This window comes from Miniopterus natalensis, chromosome 11, assembly GCF_054644295.1.
Source record: "Miniopterus natalensis isolate mMinNat1 chromosome 11, mMinNat1.hap1, whole genome shotgun sequence".
Lineage (NCBI taxonomy): Eukaryota > Metazoa > Chordata > Mammalia > Chiroptera > Miniopteridae > Miniopterus > Miniopterus natalensis.
In genome coordinates, this window is record NC_142091.1 from 72,721,607 (window position 1) to 72,742,314 (window position 20,708).

General features: G+C 58.5%; 2 protein-coding genes across 7 annotated transcripts in view; one reads left to right on the top strand and one right to left on the bottom strand.

The window, feature by feature from the left end:
- Window positions 1–1,172: 1,172 nt before the first annotated feature.
- Window positions 1,173–7,888, top strand: SLC22A12 (solute carrier family 22 member 12). Its single transcript, XM_016220243.2, has 10 exons — window positions 1,173–1,574; window positions 2,275–2,378; window positions 2,843–2,997; window positions 3,074–3,242; window positions 4,890–5,013; window positions 5,179–5,294; window positions 6,003–6,217; window positions 6,720–6,828; window positions 7,078–7,281; window positions 7,825–7,888. The coding sequence occupies exons 1-10, from the start codon at window positions 1,173–1,175 to the stop codon at window positions 7,886–7,888; spliced, it is 1,662 nt and encodes a 553-aa protein (XP_016075729.2).
- Window positions 7,889–11,978: 4,090 nt separating this feature from the next.
- The window catches only part of NRXN2 (neurexin 2), a 96,382-nt gene continuing 87,652 nt past the window's right edge, over window positions 11,979–20,708 (bottom strand). For all 6 annotated transcript variants that reach the window (XM_087821959.1, XM_087821960.1, XM_087821958.1 and 3 more), the window contains one exon: window positions 11,979–13,400. In XM_087821959.1, coding sequence (XP_087678085.1) covers window positions 12,514–13,400 — 887 coding nt within the window. In that variant the 3' untranslated portion in view covers window positions 11,979–12,513. The remainder of the gene's footprint in view (window positions 13,401–20,708) is intronic.

Genomic DNA, 20,708 nt, shown 5'->3' on the forward strand with positions numbered 1-20,708 from the left:
GGAACATTCAGGCAGCAGTAAGGAGGCCAGTGGGGCTGGCGTGGAGGAAGCAAGACTAGGAGCCGAGCCAGAGCCAGAGCCAGAGCCAGAGCCAGAGCGGCGGCAGGGGCCCCGCATCACAAGGGCTTGGCTTTCACGCTGTGAGATGAGGCGACACTGCCAGGTCTGAGCACAACAGTGATGTGGTGAGTGGAAGTAAAGCAGAATCCACCTCTCTGTGTGTGGAGAATCAACTGGTGGGCTCAAGGGTGGAGGCAGGGAGGCCAGTGAAGAGGTCACTGCAGCGACCCTGGGGAAAGAGGCAAGGGCTTGGCCGAGGGAGCGCGGGGCAGAGGCAGGGGTGAGCGTGTCCTGGTTGTTCTGAAGGGACCGCCGCCAGGGCTTCCTGGCCAAGGGCTCGGGAGGTGTGAATGAAGGCGGGTCAGGGGTGGCTCCAGGGTGCTGTCCTGGCAGCTGGAAACGTGGAGTAATGGACGCTGCGACAGGGAAGCCGTGGGAGAAGCACCTTGAAGGGAAGTTCAGCTTTGGCTGCAGTAGGTGTGAGATGTTTATTAGGCCGGTGGCTCGGGACGGACACACACACACACACACACAGTTCCTCAGAGTGCATGGGGTGTCCCTCAGGCCCACATCAGCCCCAAGATTAGGAAGATCCCCAGCGAGGCAGGCAGGGGTGCCAAGGGGAGGCTGCAGCACCATGCGTCCCAGGACAGAGCCCAGGCACCCCCACCCGCCAGAGACCAGGCTTCCTGGGGGGCCTCCAGCCCACGCAGGGAGGAGCTGCCGTTCTACACCCGCTCCCTCACATTGGGTTAAACTTTGACTGAGATGATTATTAACCCCTATATCCATAGGTGTCACTGGTCACAGTTTAATTCCAGGCCGGGTGACTTCAGGATCCACTTTCCCCACTTCTCAAATTCATCTCTGAGGAGATGCCAGCAAACTCAGGGTCACACCACGCAGCCTCAGGTTCCAGCTGGAGTGACCCTGAGTGACAGCTGCTGGAGAACCCAGCCTGAGTCAGCAAAGCAGAGGGCACTGCCATGCCCCAGGCTGCCCGGCAGAGAAGCCCTCTCTGCGGCCTGGGAAGCAGGCCACTGGCTCCAGCCCCTTAGCCCTGAGCCCGTCCCTGTGACATGGGCACCCCCATTGGCCCCCCGGGGAGCCCCATGGCCTTTTCTGAACTCCTGGACCGAGTGGGCAGCCTGGGCCGCTTCCAGATTCTCCAGTCCATGGCCTTGGTCGTGCCCATCATGTGGGTCACCACTCAGAATATACTGGAGAACTTCTCAGCTGCTGTGCCAGGTCACCGCTGCTGGGTGCCGCTCCTGGACAACGGCACTGCCCTGGCCGGCACCCCCAGTGCCCTGCGCCCTGAGGCCCTGCTGGCTGTGTCCATCCCACCGGGCCCCAACCATGGGCCCCACCAATGCCGCCGCTTCCGCCAACCACAGTGGCAGCTCCTGGACACCAACAGCACGGCCACCAACTGGAGCGAGGCCGCCACAGAGCCATGTGTGGATGGCTGGGTCTATGACCGTAGCACCTTCACCTCCACCATCGTGGACAAGGTAAGGGCCTCCCCCAACACCCACCCCAGTCCTGGCGCCTCAGATGTCAAAGTCACTGCTCATAGTTGGCAGGATGCAGAATGGCCGTCCCAGGAGCCATCTCACTCTCCAGCCAGCCCTCCTCGGCCACATGCACCTACAGAGGGACTAGTGACAGGAAACAGCCTACAAAGGCCCTGGGCTGGTGGGACAGCAGGTGACACTGAGTGGGCACCCTGGACGCCCAGGGCGGCTTTACTGCCTCTTACCAGGGGTGACTCAGGCAGCTTTCTCCACATGCAAGTCCAACTGCTCTGCCTGCCACAGGGAGACTCAGGGAAGTCATTAGATTCCCAGAGGCAACCCCACAAGGGGGCATTGGACACATCTGGGAAAGTGGGAGGGGTGCCCCATCGCAGCCGGCGGGAAGGGGCCTCTTTGTAAAGAAGCAGAGGAAAGTAGGGGGAGGTGCCAGCTCCCAGCTCCCACAAGGCAGGGGAGGGCAGATGAGGCCAGACAGGGCCTGACCCTTGACTGGAGGGCAATAGGGAGCCATGAAGGGTCTTAGCAAGGAGTGACAGCCTTCGCTGTCCCACAGGACCCTGCCCTACAACCCTAGAGGTCACTACACCCAGTTCCCTGGTGCCTTCCCCTCTACTTCCCCCTTCCACCTGGGCTCCCCCGATGTCCTGAGCTCAGCTCCCCACTCCTCTCCCACCAGTGGGACCTGGTGTGTGACTCTCAGGCCCTGAAGCCCATGGCCCAGTCCATCTTCCTGGCTGGGGTCCTGGTGGGAACCACAGTGACTGGCCAAGCCTCTGACAGGTACGTGTCCCTGTCCGCTTACCATCCAAGCAGGCCCATTGCCTTGGCTGCCCCCTTGCTCCCAGATGCCTGTGTGGGGTCTCCTTCCTGACGCCCTCCAGCTGCGCTGTGAGCAGGGCTCCTCCCCTCTCGGGCCTTGGCTTCTCAGACTCTCCTCCGAGGTTGTGGAGGGTCATGCTCTCATCACTCACTCACTGCCGACACCTGCTCAGCCGCATGCCTGCCTTCAGCTGCTGCTTGGATGCTCCCACTGACAGAGAACTCAGTTCCTGCCGAGAGTACCGTCACACCCACCTGTGCTCATGGGCCCTCTGTGGATAAAGAATGTGGGCCTGGCCCCAGGTGTCATTTTAGCATCGCCCCCTGCTCAGCCTGGAAGTGTGGGGTGGGCTCTAGTGGTCCAGACCCCTGTGGTGTTACCGTGGCCTGCTGTGGACCTGCCACCCTCCCGGTGTGTGTCGCAGGTTCGGACGCAGGCTGGTGCTGACCTGGAGCTACCTTCAGGTTGCTGTGTGGGGCACGGCGACCGCCTTTGCGCCCAGCTTCCCTGTGTACTGCCTCTTCCGCTTCCTGGCGGCCTTGCCCATCACGGGCATCATGATGAACACCGCCACCATCCGTAGGTCCCCCTGACCCAGGGTCGAGCGGGGAAGGCTCTCAAGGCTCCTGGGGTGAGCTGTGTGGTCTCCTTGCAGTGATAGAGTGGACATCAGCACAAGCCCGAGCCATGGTGATGACTTTCAGCAACCTGGGCTACAGCTTCGGCATGATCCTGATGGCCACGGCGGCCTACGGCATACGCGACTGGATGTGGCTGCAGCTGGTGGCCTCTGTCCCCTTCTTCCTCTTCTTTGTGTACTCCTGGTGGGTGCCACCCCATCCCCCTGCCACCTTCCTCACAGGGGAATGGGAGACTGCCCTCCCCCGGGGGGCAGAGGGTTGGGGAAGCAGGAGGCCAGGGGTGCAGGGCAGGAGGGGATCACAGGAGCCCAGCCTAGCTGGAGGCCACCGCCCGCAGTGCCCACCCACTCCACCCAAGGGTCCAGGAAGCATCTCCTTCCCCCGCTCCTCGCTGCTGCCTCTTTCTCCCTTCCCCCCTCTGTCCTGTCACTCTCCATGACCTGTCACCATTGCTCTGCGCCACCCTGCTCGGCCTCTGTAGCATGTGGTGGGTGCCTGAAGTGCCCTCTCCTTGGGCAGCCTCATCGGTGCCCACGGCTCTCTCTCCACTGGCTGCAGACCCCAAAACCCCCTGCAGCCCTGCCTTTCCCAGCCACCAGCCTCCTGTTTCCAGCAGCCTGTGTGACATCTCCATGATCGGTGTCCTAGCACTAAAATGTAGCATCTCCTTACATCTGCTCCTCTGCAAGCCCCCAGCATTGACAGCAACCCTCACCCACCAGTGCTGGAGTCAGAGTCGCCCTGACGCGCCCTCTCCCGCCCCGAGTCCAGCAGGTCACTGGGTCTAGTCAACTCCACCTCTAACGGGCACCTTAATCTTCCCTTCTATCCCGTTCTGCAAACCCTAAAGGACCTTGGGGTCCCGGTGGGTGTGAAGCACGTGGCTGCACCTGCTGCTGCTGCAGGAAAAGTGTGGCTGGCTGGTGGCCCGCAGGGGTGGGAGCCAGGGCAGAGAGGCGGGCACCCCAGGGAGCTCGGCCAGGCGGGCACGCAGTGTAGATCTGGACTTGACATTGAGGCCGTGGAAGCCAGGTTGGTGTTAGGGTCTGGGTCCTGCCAGGGGGAGGGGACACGCATGCACGGGCCGAATGGCACCCAGGAGGTGGCTGCTGTTGTCTCGGCTTGAACAATAGGGACAAAGGGCTGTGACAAGGGCTGTGGGATACAAGGGGTGCTAGAGGTGATGAGAACTGTTGACTGACTGGTGGGGGCTGGTGATGTGGGGACCAAAGACCCTTCTCCAGGCCTGAGTCCCCCCCTCCCCCGGCAGGCATGAAGCTGTTTGCAGGTTGGGGTACCGGGGGAGGAGCAGGCTCAGACAGGAGGTGCAGCCATGGAGATAAACAGGGGGCCCTGTGACAGTGCTCCTGGGCAGTGCCAGACAGTAGAGGAGAGATCCTGGCAGGCTTGGAGCCTGGGTGGGTGGGCAGGACTGTGCTGCTGTAGCTACTGGGGGGAGGAGACCTTACTGCACCCAGGCCTGGCTCCCAGGTGAGGCAGGGGAAGGGCCATGGGGTCAGGAGGAGACAGGAAGGGAGACCAGGGACTCCCAACTTCAACCCAATGGAGGGGGGAGGGAGGAGAGAGGAAGGATGCCAGCTGCAGGAGGAGGGTGGCTGAGGTGGTGTGGCCGCCCTTTGCTGCCCACCCACTGACCTCACCACCCTGAGTCTGGGGCCTGTGGGCCCCAGTGAGGCCACCCCCTCGGGCAGAGGGGGAGAGAGGGTCAGTGAGGCTGTGTAGGCCAGGCCCTGGGCCACCCACTGGAGCCAGGCCCTGGGGGTCACAGGCAATGACGTCCTCCCTCTCTCTCCTCCCTCCCCTCCTCAGGTGGCTGCCGGAGTCTGCGAGATGGCTCCTCACCACGGGCAAGGTGGAGCAGGGCCTTCGGGAACTGCAGAGGGTGGCTGCCATCAACGGGAAGAGGGCAGTGGGGGATGCACTGACCACGGAGGTGAGGTGGGCCCGAGCCTTCCCCAGGGCTGGACCCTCAGACCCTTTCCCTGACCCTGCACAGGGCCTTGGAGAGGCAACCAAGAGCCCCAGCCCCCTGGGATAAGGGTTTTAGAGATGGGGCCTGCCTGGAGCTCCCAGTGCTGACAGTGTCCCTCCCCCCAAGGTCTTGCTCTCAGCCATGCAGAAGGAGCTCAGCGTGAGCCAGACTCCCACAAACTTGGGCAACCTGCTTTGCACACCTGGACTGGGCCTCCGGACCTTCGTCTCCACTCTGTGCTGGTAGATGTCCCTCCAACCCCCACCCACCTGGCCCCACCGCAGCCTGTCCCTACCCACAGGCTGCCAGGGAACTTGGAGTCAAGACTCTGTTGGTCTCACTGGCCTGGGGTCCTCTGATGACTCTCCTGTTGGTGCCACTGGCCTGGGGGACCTCCAGCACAAAGCCTGTAGCGCTGGCGCCTCAGTCAGTCCTGGGGAAACAGCCCAGGCCGGGTGGGCTCCGGTGGCTGAGCGTGGGTAGAAGACATCAATGAGGAGGATTCGTAAGAAAAGCGCTGGAAGAGCTGAAGGCCTAGTGGGATGAGGCGGCAGAGGCTTCAACACCAGAAAGGCACAGCCACCCTAGCTCGGAGGGACCGGGGAGGAGGGATGGGTATTCTCAGAGCCCAGGAGCAGTGCCACCAGCAAAGACAGAAACCAGCGAGGCCTCCGAGGGAGGGGACACAGCCTTGGCCAGACAGGGCACTAGGGAGAGGGAGGGAGGAACCCCCTGCTTCTCCCCTGGTCCTGTCTCCAGCCTCTCACCAGCGCCTCCCAATGGCCAAACCTAATGGGAGCAGCACTGGCAAGGGAACCTGGGAAATGCAGTCCGCAGAGACCACCCTCTGCCCGACGGAGCCCACGGGAGGAGGGCGGAAATGGGCCTGAGAACGAACAAGCCGTTGAACAGCCCGCTCTTCAGCCTGACTCCACCTGTCCCACCCCCAGGTTTGCCTTTGGTTTCACCTTCTTTGGCCTGGCCCTGGACCTGCAGGCCCTGGACAGCAACATCTTCCTGCTCCAGGTCCTCATTGGGGTCATTGACATGGCAGCCAAGATAGGCACACTGCTGCTGCTGAGCTGCCTGGGCCGCCGCCCCATGCTGGCAGCGTCCCTGGTGCTGGCGGGGCTCAGCATCCTGGCCAACGTGCTGGTGCCCTACGGTGAGCGGGCAGGTCTGGGTGCACAGCACTGTGGCCAGAGGAGCCGACCTGGGGAGGGGGGCCTGAGCCAGGAACACAGGCCCCTTGTCCCCTCCTCTCAGGGGGCTGGACTAGAACTGGGGCCCAGTTAGGAAGGAGACTGCTGGGTGTCTGGGAGAGATGGTGATGGCCTGTACTGGGCAGTGGGAGCAAGGATGGAGTGGGTGGGTGGCCTGTGAAAAATTGTGAAGATAAAATAAGATCTCAGTGGTGAATTGTGGGGAGAGGGGCAGGGAAATTGGGAGGTGTCAGAGGGACTCCCTGGGTCTCGCTCTGGGTGTCTGGTTGGGGAGCAGGTTTGGGGGGTCAGAGAATGTGCTTATGAGGTCACGTAGGACATGGTGCACGTACGGGGTCTGGGGACTCCCAAGGTGACTCAGGCAACTGGAAAGTCAGGGAGAGGGCCTCCATCTGACCCTGGGGCCCCTGCCACCATCCCTGCTAACCCTGTCTCTACCCACAGAGATGAGGTCCCTGCGCTCAGCCCTAGCCCTGCTGGGGCTCGGGTGGATAGGGGCCACCTTCACCTGCATCACCATTTACAGTGGTGAGCTCTTCCCCACCGTACTCAGGTGAGACTGTGCTTGGGCCCAAGGATGGGGGTGCCCTGGGATGGGAGGGCAGGATGGGGTGGTCTTCCCCAGGCCTGGTGTCCATGCCTTGTGTCTCTCTTCTATGTGGTCTCAGGCTGGCTGCCTATATGGGTCTCTGCTCAGCCTGACCCACTGTACCTCCCTGAGCAGAGCCGGGCTGGGCCGGAGTGGGAGGTCAAGGCCGAGGGTGGGCAGAGTGGCCCCTCACAGGTGTACCTGTGCTGGCAGGATAACCGCAGTGGGCCTGGGCCAGATGTTGGCCCGAGGGGGAGCCATCCTGGGGCCTCTGGTTCGGCTACTGGGTATCCACAACCCCTCACTGCCCCTGCTGCTGTATGGGGCGGTGCCAGTGCTGAGTGGCCTGACCGTGCTGCTGCTGCCTGAGACCCGGGGCCTTCCGCTGCCCGACACCATCCAGGATATACAGAGCCAGTGAGTGGACCCAGCCCCGGGACTAACATCTTCTCCCTATAGAGAACCCCAGAACGGGATGGGCCTGGCTACCCATGCCCATCACTGGACAGAGGAGAAGCAGAGGCCCAGAGAGGGCTCCGATTGTCCAAGAGTCACACAGCACATCTTTGAGAGAGTAGAGGCCAAGGGCTGGGTCTCCCAACTGACAGTGGGGATTTTGTAGTCTGTTCTTCATTCCACCACTGAGGCCCAAATGGCCCAGCTACCCCCAGCTCCACCTTGAGATAGGTCAGGGGAAGGGAGTGCAGCTCTGTGTAAGGGGGAGAGCCGAGGGAATGATGGCCATTTTGGGGAGTCTTTACTGGCCCTACTCTACTGCTAAAGCCCAGGGATGTCTGTCAAGGCTGTAACTGCCCATCCACCCCCATCACATGCCCTGGGAGCTCAGTCCTGGGCCTCCAAGAGCAGTAGTATCTTCTGAGTCCTCAGGATGGACACAGGTCAGAGGTCAGGGGTCACTGCACCTGCGAGACACAACCCCTCCTTGTCTTTCCTGAACAGGACAGTAAAGAAGGCAACACATGATACCCGGGGGCCTTCTGTCCTGAAATCCACACAGCTTTAGACTTCCTGAGAGCCTGCAATGGGACCGGGGAGGAGCCTTCTGTCCTCCACTGAAGGCAGGAAAGCAATGGCCTCGATTTCCAGAGAGCCCGGGGCTGTCCCTCCAGCCCAGCCCTGCCTCTCTGTCTGAGGAGCCACCTTCAATACAGAAAGGGCAAAGGATGGTGTGATTGGCAGGAGGCCACCTAACCCTCGCTCATGGGTACAAAGAGGAGCCGAGACCAGGCCTGAGGGAGGGGCCCGCCTGTTGGCCTCCTGCTCCCCTCTTGCTGCTCCTGGCTCAGAGGCTGATCACCCACAGCTGAAACCTCCTCAGCTTCTCACTCCAGCCTGAGGGCCCTCAGTGATGGAATCTCTGCTCCTCAGCTTCACCCGCCCCAGCTCCTCTCCACACTCCAGCCACACAGCCAGTCCCACCGGCCAGCCCTGTCTTCTGCCTGGAATCCCCCTGCCACCTTCTCTACAAACTCCCACTCAGCCTCCCAGACCCAGGCCAATGTCCTCATTCCAGGGGCCCAGGGCCCAGCCCCAGGATCTCATGAAACCCTTACCCATGGCTGTGGCCACGCCTGTCTCCCACCCTGCCAGCCTGTGAGTTCCCAGGGGGTTGGGGTATCCCCAGTTCCCACACAGAGCCAGGCGGAGGGGCACAGGTGGGAGACGAGAGAGTAAATAAAGGAACAAAGGACTGGGCCTCACAGACTCAGTGATGGGCCAAGTCTGCCTGGGCGGGGCTCCTTGCTGGGGCGGCCCTTCTTCAGGCCAGCTTTCCTGCCGAGTGTTCGCCTGAGCGCCTTCCCTTTATACTCCCTGTTGTGAGCCAGGCACCAGGCTGGGCACCTGAAGGCATCACCTCCTTTCATCTTTTCCTGAATCCTTCAAGGTAGACTTTGCCCTGTTTCAGAGATGGAAAAACTAAGGCTCAGAGAAACTGACTGCCCACAACACATAGCCAGGAGGGTCTGTAGGTGTCCAGAGCCCATCTCAGGCCTCACATCCCAGTGTCCAGTGATGCTCCACAAGGGCAGGGGCCTCCTGCTCAGAACCAGCTAGGTCCCTGCAGGATCCCCTGGCACCAAGTGGTCAACTGACCTTGCTCCTAGTCCTTCCAGGTGGTCACAATCTTCCAGGACCCAGGGCCCTGCCCCTCTGGGGCTACTAAGGAGTGTTATCACCGTGAGAGAGTGTGCACTCTGGGCAGGGAGAAGGGTCCTCCCTGGGCAGCAGACAGAGGCCTGCCTTACAGTCAGGTGCTGCCACCTGAATGGCTGCCTCACAGCTGGGTGCTGCCACCTGAATGGCAGGCCCACTTTTTCCATTTTCCTGCCTCCAGCCAGGCCTTCAGCTCACCCAGGAGGGTGTGTGGGGAGGGGCAGTGCCAGGCACCACAGGTTCCATGTCCGCCTCCAGGAGGGGGACATCCTCCCAGAAGAGCCCAGTACTGGCCAAGCTGGTGTTCCCTCCCCTGGGGGCTTGCATGGCCAGGACAGGTCTTCAAGGTCAAAGGCTTCAGCCAGACTTCACTTCTAGCTTCCTCCCCAAACCTTGTCCTTGGTCCCCAGAGGTAGAATCTCCTGACACATTCTTGCCAGTAATAACTGCTGATGAGTGGAGCACCTGGAACTTCAGCCACCCCTAGGCTGGCCAGAACCCAAAAGCCCCACTCAGGCCCAGGTGCCAAGGTCAACATCAGATGCCCAAGACAAAGGAGCTGAAACCGAGGGGACCATATCTTACAGATGGGGAAACTGGCAGGGTCCAGGAATTTTTCCTCTTATAACCAAACCCTTGAGTGACAGGAGCTCGTAGCCTCCTTGTACAGAAAGGAAAACACCTGGTCCCACAGCCACAGGGCATGAGCAGGACTGGGGCCATCCTTCCGGTTCCTGCACTGTCCCCCTCTCTGGCCCCCTATTCTGACTGTTCAGGGCTATTCTACAAATTTCTGAAGGCTGTCCCTTCCTTTCTCGACACCAAAGAACTATGGCCTGCCTGTTTTGATTTTCTTTTGCTGGTGGTGATAGGGCAGGGGAACATAAGTCTCTGTCCCTTAAACAGAGAGTGAGGGAGGCCTCACCCAGGGGCGAGGCCAGCACCTGTACAGGGACAAGACATCCTGGCAAGACTGCCCCAAGCCAGGGCCTCTGCGAAGCTTCCACCAGGGTTAGAGCTGACCGTGGAGATGCTGACCTCAGGCTCCAAGACTGTGAGCAGCAATGAGGGAAAGAGGGGACCAGAGTCTCCCCAGCCGGGGTGGCTGGCTTAGGATGCAAGGAGAGCACAAGGCCATGGAAATCCACACCCCAGGCAACTGGGGAGGACCCATTCTCCTAACCTTGATAGGACTCTGGGGCAGGACTCAAGGACCTCTGGGGGCACACTCCATGGTGGAGATGGTCCCAAGACAAAAGCTGAATCCCAAAAATGTAAGGAAGGAGGGTGAAATGAGCCAACTTGGGTCTGGCTCCTGCAAGCATTGAGCCCAACGGCCTGGGAAGTGTCTAAGTGGAAACACCAGGTTTGTGAACTGAAAAATGCCACGAGCAGGAGCTGGGCAGGAGCAGAGCTGCCATGGATGGAAACTCAGGAAGCTGACTCAGGCAGTGATGGGCGATGGTGAGCAAAGGGCACGAGGAAGCAGAGCCGGAGGGAAGACAAGCTCCCCCAGGCAGAAGGTGGAGGAAACCTGAGTGACACAAGCAAGGCTGTCATGTCTCCTGTGTTCAGTGGCATGGGGATCCACCACCGCCACCAGGGAGACAAAACCTATCCATACTCTGCTCCTGAGGGTGCCTGCACAGTCGTGTCCTCACCTACAACCTCCACCTCAAGTCTCTGCTCCTTGTGACCAAGAGGCTTAAATAGTCCTGGCTCAGTTGGTTAGAGCGTCACCCTGATGCGCCAAGGTTGAGGTTCAATTCCAGGTCGGGGCTCATGCAAGAATCAACCAACAAATGCGTAAATAAGTGGAACAACAAATCGACGTTTCTCTCTCTCTCTTCTTTCTTTCAAAAATCAAAACAAAACACCAAAACCCCACCAAAAAACAAACAAAACAAAAAACTCAGCTGTCTCTCAGCTTGTCTGGGGCCGTTGGCCTATTTGGTGCCTCCATGAAGAAAACACCTGAGGGTGGGTAGTGCTGTGTCTGCTTCCATCTGTAGCCCCAGGAACTGCCCATGGTCAGCCCAAGTGGATATGGAAAATGTGGGTTGAAACCACTACAGATGCGGAAGGAGTAAACCCTGGAGTGAGGCAGAACTGGGGGCAAATTTGGACCCAGCTAGTGATGCCACCCAGGAATAACTGCCTCCAAGAGCTGTGGCAACCACTAGGGGCAACTCCATGCTCCTACGGGGGCGGGGGATTTGTCCCCATTCAGAAGCTAATGTCCTCAGGTGGGCTGACCCAACCAAGGCCAGAGACCAGCCTTTGCCCACAAGCCTGGGGGCTGTTTCCTGCCCCCATCCTCAGCCACGTGGAGACAAAGACAATTGCCCCGGGAGCCCAAAGCCATGCTCAGACCAAGTTTAGGAACTACTTACCAACGCTCATGGGCTTCAATTTGAGCCCAGCCCCAGTCCAGAGCCAGGACCAATGTCCCAACAGCCCCAACCCCGAACAAACTGCACAGGACCTTTGGGTTTGGAAAGTTTTTGTTTTCTTTTCCCACACAATTCCGGGGTTGGGGTGTTTTCCAAGACTCAGACACATTTGTTAACAAAGAGAGAAAAAAAACTGGGGAAGCAGGGAGCCCGAGGGCAGAGAAGTGACCCCAGCAGCCGGAGGGCATGCCTCTCTCTCCTGCCTGCTGCTGGCGCCCATCGGATGCCCCAGGCTGCTGCTCGCGTATCTAGATTATTTGTCTTTAATATATATCTGCATTTGCCTTTCCCCTCCCCCCCCGCCCCCACCCCTGCTCCTCCAGCAGCTTCCCCAGCAATGCACGTCGCCCGGCCGCGCACGACGGAACCGGCCTCCCCAGGCTGGCGCCCCCTCGCTGGGCGCTGGGCGGCGCCCGCAAGGCACCTGCCCCGTGGACGGCGGATGGAGTTGGGCGCTCGGGGCCACCCACTGCCCTACCCTGCCCCCCACCTCCCTCGCTGGGCCCCTTGCCCACCCTCCCCCCTTCTCCCGCCGACTCTGGAAACCCAAAGGGAGGACAGGAAGGGAGAAACCAGACACACAAGAAGTGGGGAGGAGGAGGGGCAGAGACATTGCAAGCCTGGGGCGGGGGCCGGAGGGCTTGGAGGGGAAGGAAGGCGGGAGGGACAGAGGGAGGGAAAAGAAAAGCTGAGGGAAATGAACTGGACGAGTAGAGGACACTTTACAAAACTCCCAGCCTTCCTTCCCGCCCAACCCCACCAAAATAAAACTACCCCCTTAAAAAAATAAATCAACCCAGGGCTGTGAGCACGTGCCCTGCCCGAAGCGCAGAGCTGAGGGACAGCCAGCCCCGGGCCTGACGGTGCCGCCGCCCCGACGGCAGGAGGGCAGGGACGAGCACGGGATTTCCTTTTCTTTTTTTGCGTTTCCTCTCGGTGAGAGAAGTCCGAGGCCCGGAGCGGTGGCCGAGCCCGGAGGGGCGGGCCTCCGGGAGGGGCCGGCGGTGGGGCGCGGCTGGGCTCACACGTAGTATTCCTTGTCCTTGTTCTTCTTGGCCTTGCCCGGCGTCTTGGGGGCCGCGGGGGCCTTCTCCTTCACCACCGCCCCGTTGCTCTGGGCCGAGTTACTGATGTAGTTCCGGCTCTGGTCCACCTGGTAGGAGCCCTCGTCGCGGTTGCGGTACTTGTACATGGCGTAGAGCAGGATCAGGATGCAGAGCGCCGCGGCCGCCACGATGCCCACCACCATGCCCGTGGTGCTGCTGGACTCCCGGATCACCTCCACCGCGCCCGGCGGGCCCCGCTCCCCAGGCCCCGTGGGGCTGGCTGTGGGCAGATGGGGGAAGCCAGGGGCGGAGGTCACACCGGGGCGCAGGGGAGGGGGCCTCCGCGGCTCAAAGGACGTGGGGACCCCGGGCCCCAGGGGCGGGTTCTCCAGCAGGGGCTGCAGCGGGTCTCGGTGGTTCATTTTGCCCGCTGGCAGGTTGGGAGCTGGGGCAGAGGGGGCTAGCAGCACCCCAGGGGCACCCGTGGCCCCATCTGTCCTGAGGTTGGGCCGGGGAGCGGGTCTGCGGGGTGAGAGGAGGGTGGTGCGGTCCGTGACCAGGGGGAAGGTGGTGTAAAAGTCCTCGTCGTCCGTGGGGGGGAGGCTGGAGTCAAAGACCTCCCCGGAGGCAAAGCCCGAGGCCTCGATGGGCTCCTCGCAGTCGCTGTCGTCCTGCTCGGCCTGGCACGGGCCCCCGGCGGGCGGGCGGCGGGCAGAGGGCGGGGGCAGGGTGTCTTGAGTGGCGCCCACGCCCGTGAGGAAGGGGTAGAAGGTGGGGGGTGGGGGCACGAAGGGGGATCGGGTGGCCACGGGAGGGGGGTCTAAGGAGTCCTCCGTGATAATGGGCAATATTAACTCTCCTCCTAGAACAAGAGAGAGAAGAGAGAAGGGAGCGCGTCAGCGAGGGCCGGGGCGCAGGCGGCCGCCACAGAGAGAGAAACAACAGCCTCACACCCAAATCGGTTCCAATTGGCTTTGGCGGAGACTAGAGCGGGCCGGGCCCGCCCGCCAGCCGGCCGCAGCTCTGCGCTTTAAGCGGGCAGCGGCTGGATGCCCTGGGCACCCCACGCACGGGCTCTGTGGCTCTCTGGGTTTTGGTCTTTTGTCTTAAGAAACCAAAAGGAACAGAAAGGAAAGGAAATAGAAAAGAAACGGAAAAAAAAACTCTACTGGTTTAAGGCTTTAAAAACAGATACAAGAGCAGCATTTAAACAAACCTAACGACAATATCTTTTAGGGTTTTTTTCTAGATATTTCTTTTTTTGCTTTTGGTTTTTTTCTTTTGTTTTTAAAAAAGAAGATAGCATACCACGGAATTCAGGCAACTTACATCAACAAATAGGCCGTGTGATTTTAGCATGAAGAAAAAAATTACAAACAGAGCTGTGTAAGCGGGTTCTCCCGGGAAAAATAAGAAAAAACAACTTTTCCGCACCACGTTTTCTGTCTACCTGTTTGGTATCTCCCTCCCTCATCTTCTCTCCCTGGACATCTTGTTTCCTCCTGAGTACTCTCTCTCCTCCCTCACTTGTGCCCTCTCCCCCATTAAACTAGCAAAGCTGGAATGTGCAGTGCAAGCCGGGGTTGAGGAACTGTTGCCACCACTTGGTGTCAGCTTGTGGGGGAGGGACGGGCAGTGGGAAGGAGGGCTTGGGGAGGGGGCACTTGAGGCAGCTGTGTAGGAATTGCTACATGGGTGTGAGGACTTGGGAGGGGTGGTCATGGGAAGGAGCTTTGAAGGCTAACTGCAGGTTGGCCATGGGGCGAGGAGAAATTGAAGGTGGGAGGTGACAAGGTCCATGAGGAAGAGTAGTACGGAGGCAGACACATGGAAGGAGGGTCTTGTTCCACAGGACTTTGGGAAGGGTGGTAAGAAGCAATGTAGAGGCAGGGAGATGGGAGGGGCAGGGAGTGAATGAGGGAAGTGGGCAGGGACACATGATTCCTGAGCTATCCCTAACTCCCCAACTGTCTCTTTCTTCACCCTCCACCTCTGACCCCCACTGACTTCCCCCCTCCCCCTCCCCAGAACCCCCATGGGCCGCCAGGACCTGGCCAGGGCTTGACTGCCTCTGGCCCTCTTATTATTGTTAAAACAATAATAAAACAACGGAAAGAAGAAGAAAGCAAAAAAAGAAAAAAATACATACACAGCCATCTGGGAAGGAAGCATTTGCTAACATAGGGCCCGAGGGAACTAGTGGGGAGGGCTTTTGGGGGAGGGGGTTAGGTCTCCTCCCAACCTAGGTCTAATGAATGGGGACTCCAGAGCTGAAACTGCAATTCCCATCAGCCCCAATGGGTGAGAACTATAACTCCCATTAGCTTTTGCAGGGGTGTGTACCACAATTCCCATCAGCCCCTGGGTCAACAAATACAACTCCCATCAGCCCACTGGGCCCCCTCTCAAACCAAAGTACTGCCATCTGCTAGTGCTGGGTAGAAGGGAGCTGGAGTCCAGTTCTAGGAAGCTGGTGGGGACTGGAAGTTTTCTCTCTAGCTATCCCTCCTGCACGGCCCTAGCCCTGCCCGCATCTGAGTGGTTCTCCCCGGTCTGCAGGGTTTGATCTTCACAGATCACACAAGCCCCCTATCCCTCTGTAGGAAGCATCCTAGGGCTCCACTGCCAGGTCCCACCTGACTCACTGCAGCCAGGCCTGCTGCTCTGCTGTTCAAACACCCCTGCTGATCCTTCAGACTACAAGCTCCAGCAATCTGGCAGAGCCATCCGTGGCCACACTAGCCAACCACAGCAAGATCTTGCCATTGAACTCACCACCTTGCTGGGTGTCTCAGGCTGCTTTTCTCGCCAAGCTCCAATCTCCCCCTGAGCAGGGGCTCACCTGTACCCGATTGTGAAGCCCCAAGTCGCCTGGCCCTCCAGGAGCTCAGCCACACTGGAAAACTGAGCCAAGAGCAGAGAAATATGTTTTGTGGAACTGGGATCATCCAACCTGGCTTTTTATGAAGGAGAATGCTGAGGCCTGAGGTAGGCAGGACTTCCTGAGGTCACCAGGTATCAGTGTCAGGCTTGGTGAACCAATGAACTATCCAGTCCCTTCTGTGGCTCTCGGAGGCCAGGAAAGGACCGAGTCTCTCAGGAGACGGGGAAGGCCTGACTCATCTCCATGCTTGTATGGCTTCACCTAGGAGGCCCCAGATCCGCTGTCATTAATTCCTGTGACTTCAGGCAAGTGTCTTTCATTCTCTGGACCTCAATTATAAAATTAGGGTATTGGGCTTTTGGCCCAGGGTGAGACCAAGGCCTGGCTCCCATGGACCTTCAGTCAACGGATGAACATTTGACCTCCCCTCCCCATCGAGTCCAGACTCAAAGGCTGGCCCAGCACCTGGTCCCTGGGTAAGGGGCAAACTCACCTCTAAGGAGGCTGGCAGCCCTTCAAGTCATAGCACCCTGGCCCCAATTATGGCAGGGCACCCCTCCCTGGGTGGACCCTAAACACGAGGTTCTCACTGCTGGTCCACACCACCTGCTCCTTCCTGACCTTCACCTTCTGTTCAGAACACCTTCCCCCTGCTGATGTCTCACTCATCCTTCGAATCCCGCCAAACACCTCCTCTTCCAGTAAGACTTCAGGTTTGAACTCACCGCCGGGAAAAGCCTAAGGCCCATCTGTCTGTCTTCCTAGCACCCAGCTTTGGGCCCGGCACAGTGTGGGGGCTCATGTATTTTGATCAGGGAGGGGAAGAGATATTCATCAAGCATTTCTTGTGAGCCAGGCCAGGCTAGAAAGGGGTGAAAGCCCCTCTCACAGGCCAGGGCAGTTGGGTCCTAAACACCCTTCCTCCCCACCACACCCCCAGCAGTGGGCACTGCTGAATTCAGCCTGGTAGGAGCCTTGCTCTATGGGCCCGGCTCTCATCCACAGCCATCCCTACCTTCAACCTTAAACTGGGTCACCAGTTGCTCCTAGAAACTTCAGGATCAAGGCTTATCCTAGGCAGGCTTGTGGCCCTGGACCAGCTGGCCACAGCTAAGGTCTTAGCAGAATGCCAGGTCCAGGGCATAAGCCCAAGAGGTCCATGCTGGGGACACATCATGCCTTTGAGAGGCTGGTCAGGGCATAGACCTTGGCTCCCTACCTTCTTTCTCACCCCCAGCTGGAATAGGGAATGTGGAGGCATCAGGCCTCAGACCATAAACAAATCCTGTCCAGCCTGAGCCCCCCACAACCACTTCCTCCAACTTGCTGGTTTTTTAGGTCCTTGGGACACACAGGCTCCCTGTGTAGTCTCCTCCTGCCTCTAGAGCCACCCACACATACCTCTTTCCTTCCCTTCAACCCCATCTGCTTCCTGGCCTCCAAATCTATATACCAGCCCCGTCCCTCTCTTCTGGGGGCTTTCCCTGGGTCATTACCTGCCCAAGGCTTTGAGAGCATCTCCTGAGGGTGTCTTGCCTTCACCCATGTCCCCCACACAGCCACAACTGTCCCTTGTTACCTCCTTCTCACGGCCCTGCACATCAGACTTCAACTCCCACACCACTTCTTCCTACACCTCACCCCTTTCACCAAGATAATATGCAATTGAACCCCACGCTGCCTTCCTTCCCTGAGGTTCACTGAAGCTGGCCTGGGCTCCATGGCAGTCAAGTCACACACTTCATGGGGCCATACACTGGTCCAGGAAGCGTCAGGCAGGCATGCCCCAGCGAGGATCTAGCAGGGCCTGCAGGATGGGAGGATCCCTCAGAAACTCCTCACTGTGAGAAAGTCCAACAGGGGGCTCCCCAGGCTGCCCTTTCTGCTGAGCATTTGGGGGTGTAGACTCAGAAACCTGCTGGTGCCTGGGACCCTGGGTCAAGCTCCACACCAGAGTGCACATTGGGATGGGGTGCCCCTGGGAGTCTAAGGTAACTGGTAAGGACCCCAGGCAGCCTCCCTCCCCTCCCTACTCCAGGCAGCTGCAGCATTGGGGAAATACAGGAGCACTTGTCACGGATGCTACCCACCCTCTGCTCTGGAGTTGAATTTCTATGCATGTCAGTCCCACTTACTAGAGAGAATTCCCTTCCGGCCAGGAGACCACCAGCCATTGCTGAACATCTCTCCTTCCCCAGCTCCCCACCTTTTGCTGGCCCAGGAGGCTGAGCCCTTTCTGCCTTCAGGGAACAGAAGATCCCTGACTGGAAATCTACCCATGAATCCCATTCCCACCCAAACAAGATGTGCCTACCTCCTCCAAAGGGGTGTCTAGAACTGAGGCTGAGTGTCAGAAACCAAGCATAAGCTGGCTAAGGCCTCAACCACTAGGTACCCTGCCCAGGCTGTGAGGGCAAGAAGGCCAGTAGCCCACAGGGCAATTTATGCAAATTAGAAAAAAGGCAGCCCCTTGACGTGGCCACAGCCCTGCAGGTGCGCAACTCAGCAAAAAGCATCTTGGTGCACAATTGGACAAAGGTATTCTGTCCTCCTAGAGAACACAGCCCCACCCTCCAGGGCCCAGGACACACGAGTGGCAAGCAGGGCACTGGCTAGATTCCAGCCCTTAACTCACCTTTTCCAGCAGAGAACAACCTGTGTAACTGTGGGCTGTGACCTGAGGGGTGATGCCCCTCCCCACACGGAAACACAACCCAGCAAGGGCAAACACCAAGGTGGATTCAAGGCCAGAGACGGAGGTACCTGTGTGTGCATGTGCAGGAACACACCCCTCTGAGGGCCTGCTTTGGTGCTCTTGGGCATATGTCTCTAAGCACGTGCACACCTGAACCTCGATGGATCTGAGCACACGAGTGCGCATGTCAGCAAGTCTGTACAGACGTGTGCACGTAAGTGAACCCCTGGCTCTGGGCCTGGGTCTGAACTCGCATGTGGCAGGTATGGATGCGTGAATGTGCTGCTGTGGACATGTGAGTGTGCCACCATGGGTCCGTGCACATGCCGTGTGCTTCTGGGAACACCTCTTTCCCCAGGTTCATTTTCTCCAGCTCCTGGGCAGCGAGACTAATTTCCCAGATTCCCTTGCAATTACGTGTGGCCATATCACCGAGCAATGGGTGGTACTGGCCCATAAAAACCTCTGTGTATGATCCTCCACACTTTCTCCTCCTTCCAGTGCCCTTGCAAACCACCTGCTAAAAATAGAGGAGCCACCAAGTGGAAGGAGTCTGGATTCTCCAAGCGCCCCTTGAGGCAGAGCCACTTGCTGATCAGAGCACCTAGGGCTTCATCTGAGTGAGAAACCTCCCTTTTCTGAGTGAGAAACTCCCCCTGAGATTCGAGGGTATTCATTACAGAAACAAATGTTACTCAAATAGAGACACTGCCCCAGAAATGGTGTCACCAAAACCTGTGGCATTCGTGTAACAATCCAAGGAAATGGATGTGGTGGCTGGACAGGTGAAGAGCCATTTGATGCGGCGGCAGGACTTGTGGTACCGCCGTTGCTGTGATGACCCAGAAGCAGGCCGTGCTGAGGCTGAGGCACTAAGGGAAAGTGCCAGGAAAGTCAGGGTGGCAGTGCCGGCTTTTACTCTGCTTTTTGTAACATATTACAAGAAGGAGACAAGGTTAGGCAAGAATTGGTGGGGTTGCCAACAGAGATGAAGGGATCAGAGGGAGCCCAGAAATGTGGGGACTGAAGTATCAGAAGAGCTGCTGCTTCCAAAACCCAAATCATAAGACAAGATTGCAAATGGCTTTGAGGGACAAGGGCCCAGGGGATCTTTCACCTGAACAAAGGGCTCAGCCAGGCCACAGGATCAAATTAAGGATGTGGCCACCTCCCCACCAACTGTTTCAAGTGCCCTCAAGATAGTCACCACTAAATTAAGAGACAGGCATGGGGGTGGAGAAACAAGGAAATAAGCTGGCTGAGGAATTATGTTGAGGAGAGAACTCTGAGTCTGGTGACTTTGGCTGTTTGAGCCTTAAAACAATCTTTGGGCTCCCAAAGAGGACATTTTTCCAACACCCACTTCAGAGATAGCCATGGAGACTAAAGACCAGGAAGAACCTTCCAGAAGGCAGCACTAGGGCCACAGACAAAGGAGAGGGAGTTTCTTCCAAACAGCAGAGCAGGGTTTAAGGAAACTTCCCACCGCAGGGCAAAGCCTTGTGCCCTATGCTTTGTGCTGGTTGATTTCCTCCACACTAGGAACTAGGAGCCACTGTGTCTCCCATCCATCCCCTTTTCGAATGGGAGGTTTACTGTGGGGGTTGTCTCTGGCCCACCACTGTATTCTGGGGGGGTGCTGGGCTATTAATGAGATCAATTAGTTCATGGGTATCCAGACCACACAGGAGCCAGGTCAGTACCTGATGGAGTGGGCGACCATCTTTCAGACATCCTCACCTTTGAGATCACAGCCCTAACTAGGCCAGGCTTTGGGTGTCTCCCTTTGGGGAAGGGTGGGTGTGCTCTGTGGGTGGGAGGAAGAATGGAATGGATCATTGGTGACCTAAGAGCCAGACTGCAGCAAATAAATCACTACCTGGTCACCAGAGCTGTTTCTGCTTCCTTCTGGGGGCACAGAGAGGCCACACCTCCCAGCCTTCCTGGAAGGTGGAAAGTACACTGTGGCCACGTGACAGCTTCAAAGGGCAGAGTTGGCAGGAACCATGTGCAAGTGCCTCCCAGGCCTGGCCCATAAAACCCTCCCCTTCGTGACCCTCCCCACTCACCCCTCCCCACCACTCCAGACGTCACCCTGTAAGGTGGTGCAGCTCCAATATAGAAGGAGCCTGGGCCCTGAACCAGCACTTAAGGAAGAGCCACCCACCACTCAGGAATGCTTGTGTATAACTTCACGTGAAGGGGAAATGGATCCCTGTGTGTTCAACCACGGGTGTTGTGGAGTTTGTCTGTTGTAGAATTGGTGTCACCTTAGACACTCTGGAATCTGAACACATCTGTGCCTTGTGAATGTGAGCTAAATGTGTGAGTCTGAGCAAACATGTCCATGTGTCTACAGAGTTAAGCCTGTGTGCACCTTCGAGGGTCTCACATATGTGTGTGTGCGGGCGATGCCTCAGGAGGGACGTACACACACAGATAGTGCATGAGGCTCCTTCTGTGGGTCTAAGCACATGGGGGCTTATATAAATCTGAGTAGGGGTGTATGTGTGCAAATGTGCCCTCGTGGGTCTGAACAGATATGTGTGCTCACCTCTGTGTAGTTCTGAACAGGGGGTGCAAAGCCTGCA

Excerpts from the sequence above, each read along its gene's own strand:
- SLC22A12 (XM_016220243.2), top strand. The coding sequence starts at position 1,173 with ATGGCCTTTTCTGAACTCCTGGACCGAGTGGGCAGCCTGGGCCGCTTC. Across the intron at positions 2,998-3,073 it reads GATGAACACCGCCACCATCC|TGATAGAGTGGACATCAGCA; the intron begins GTAGGTCCCCCT and ends GTCTCCTTGCAG. Across the intron at positions 5,014-5,178 it reads GGGATGCACTGACCACGGAG|GTCTTGCTCTCAGCCATGCA; the intron begins GTGAGGTGGGCC and ends CCTCCCCCCAAG.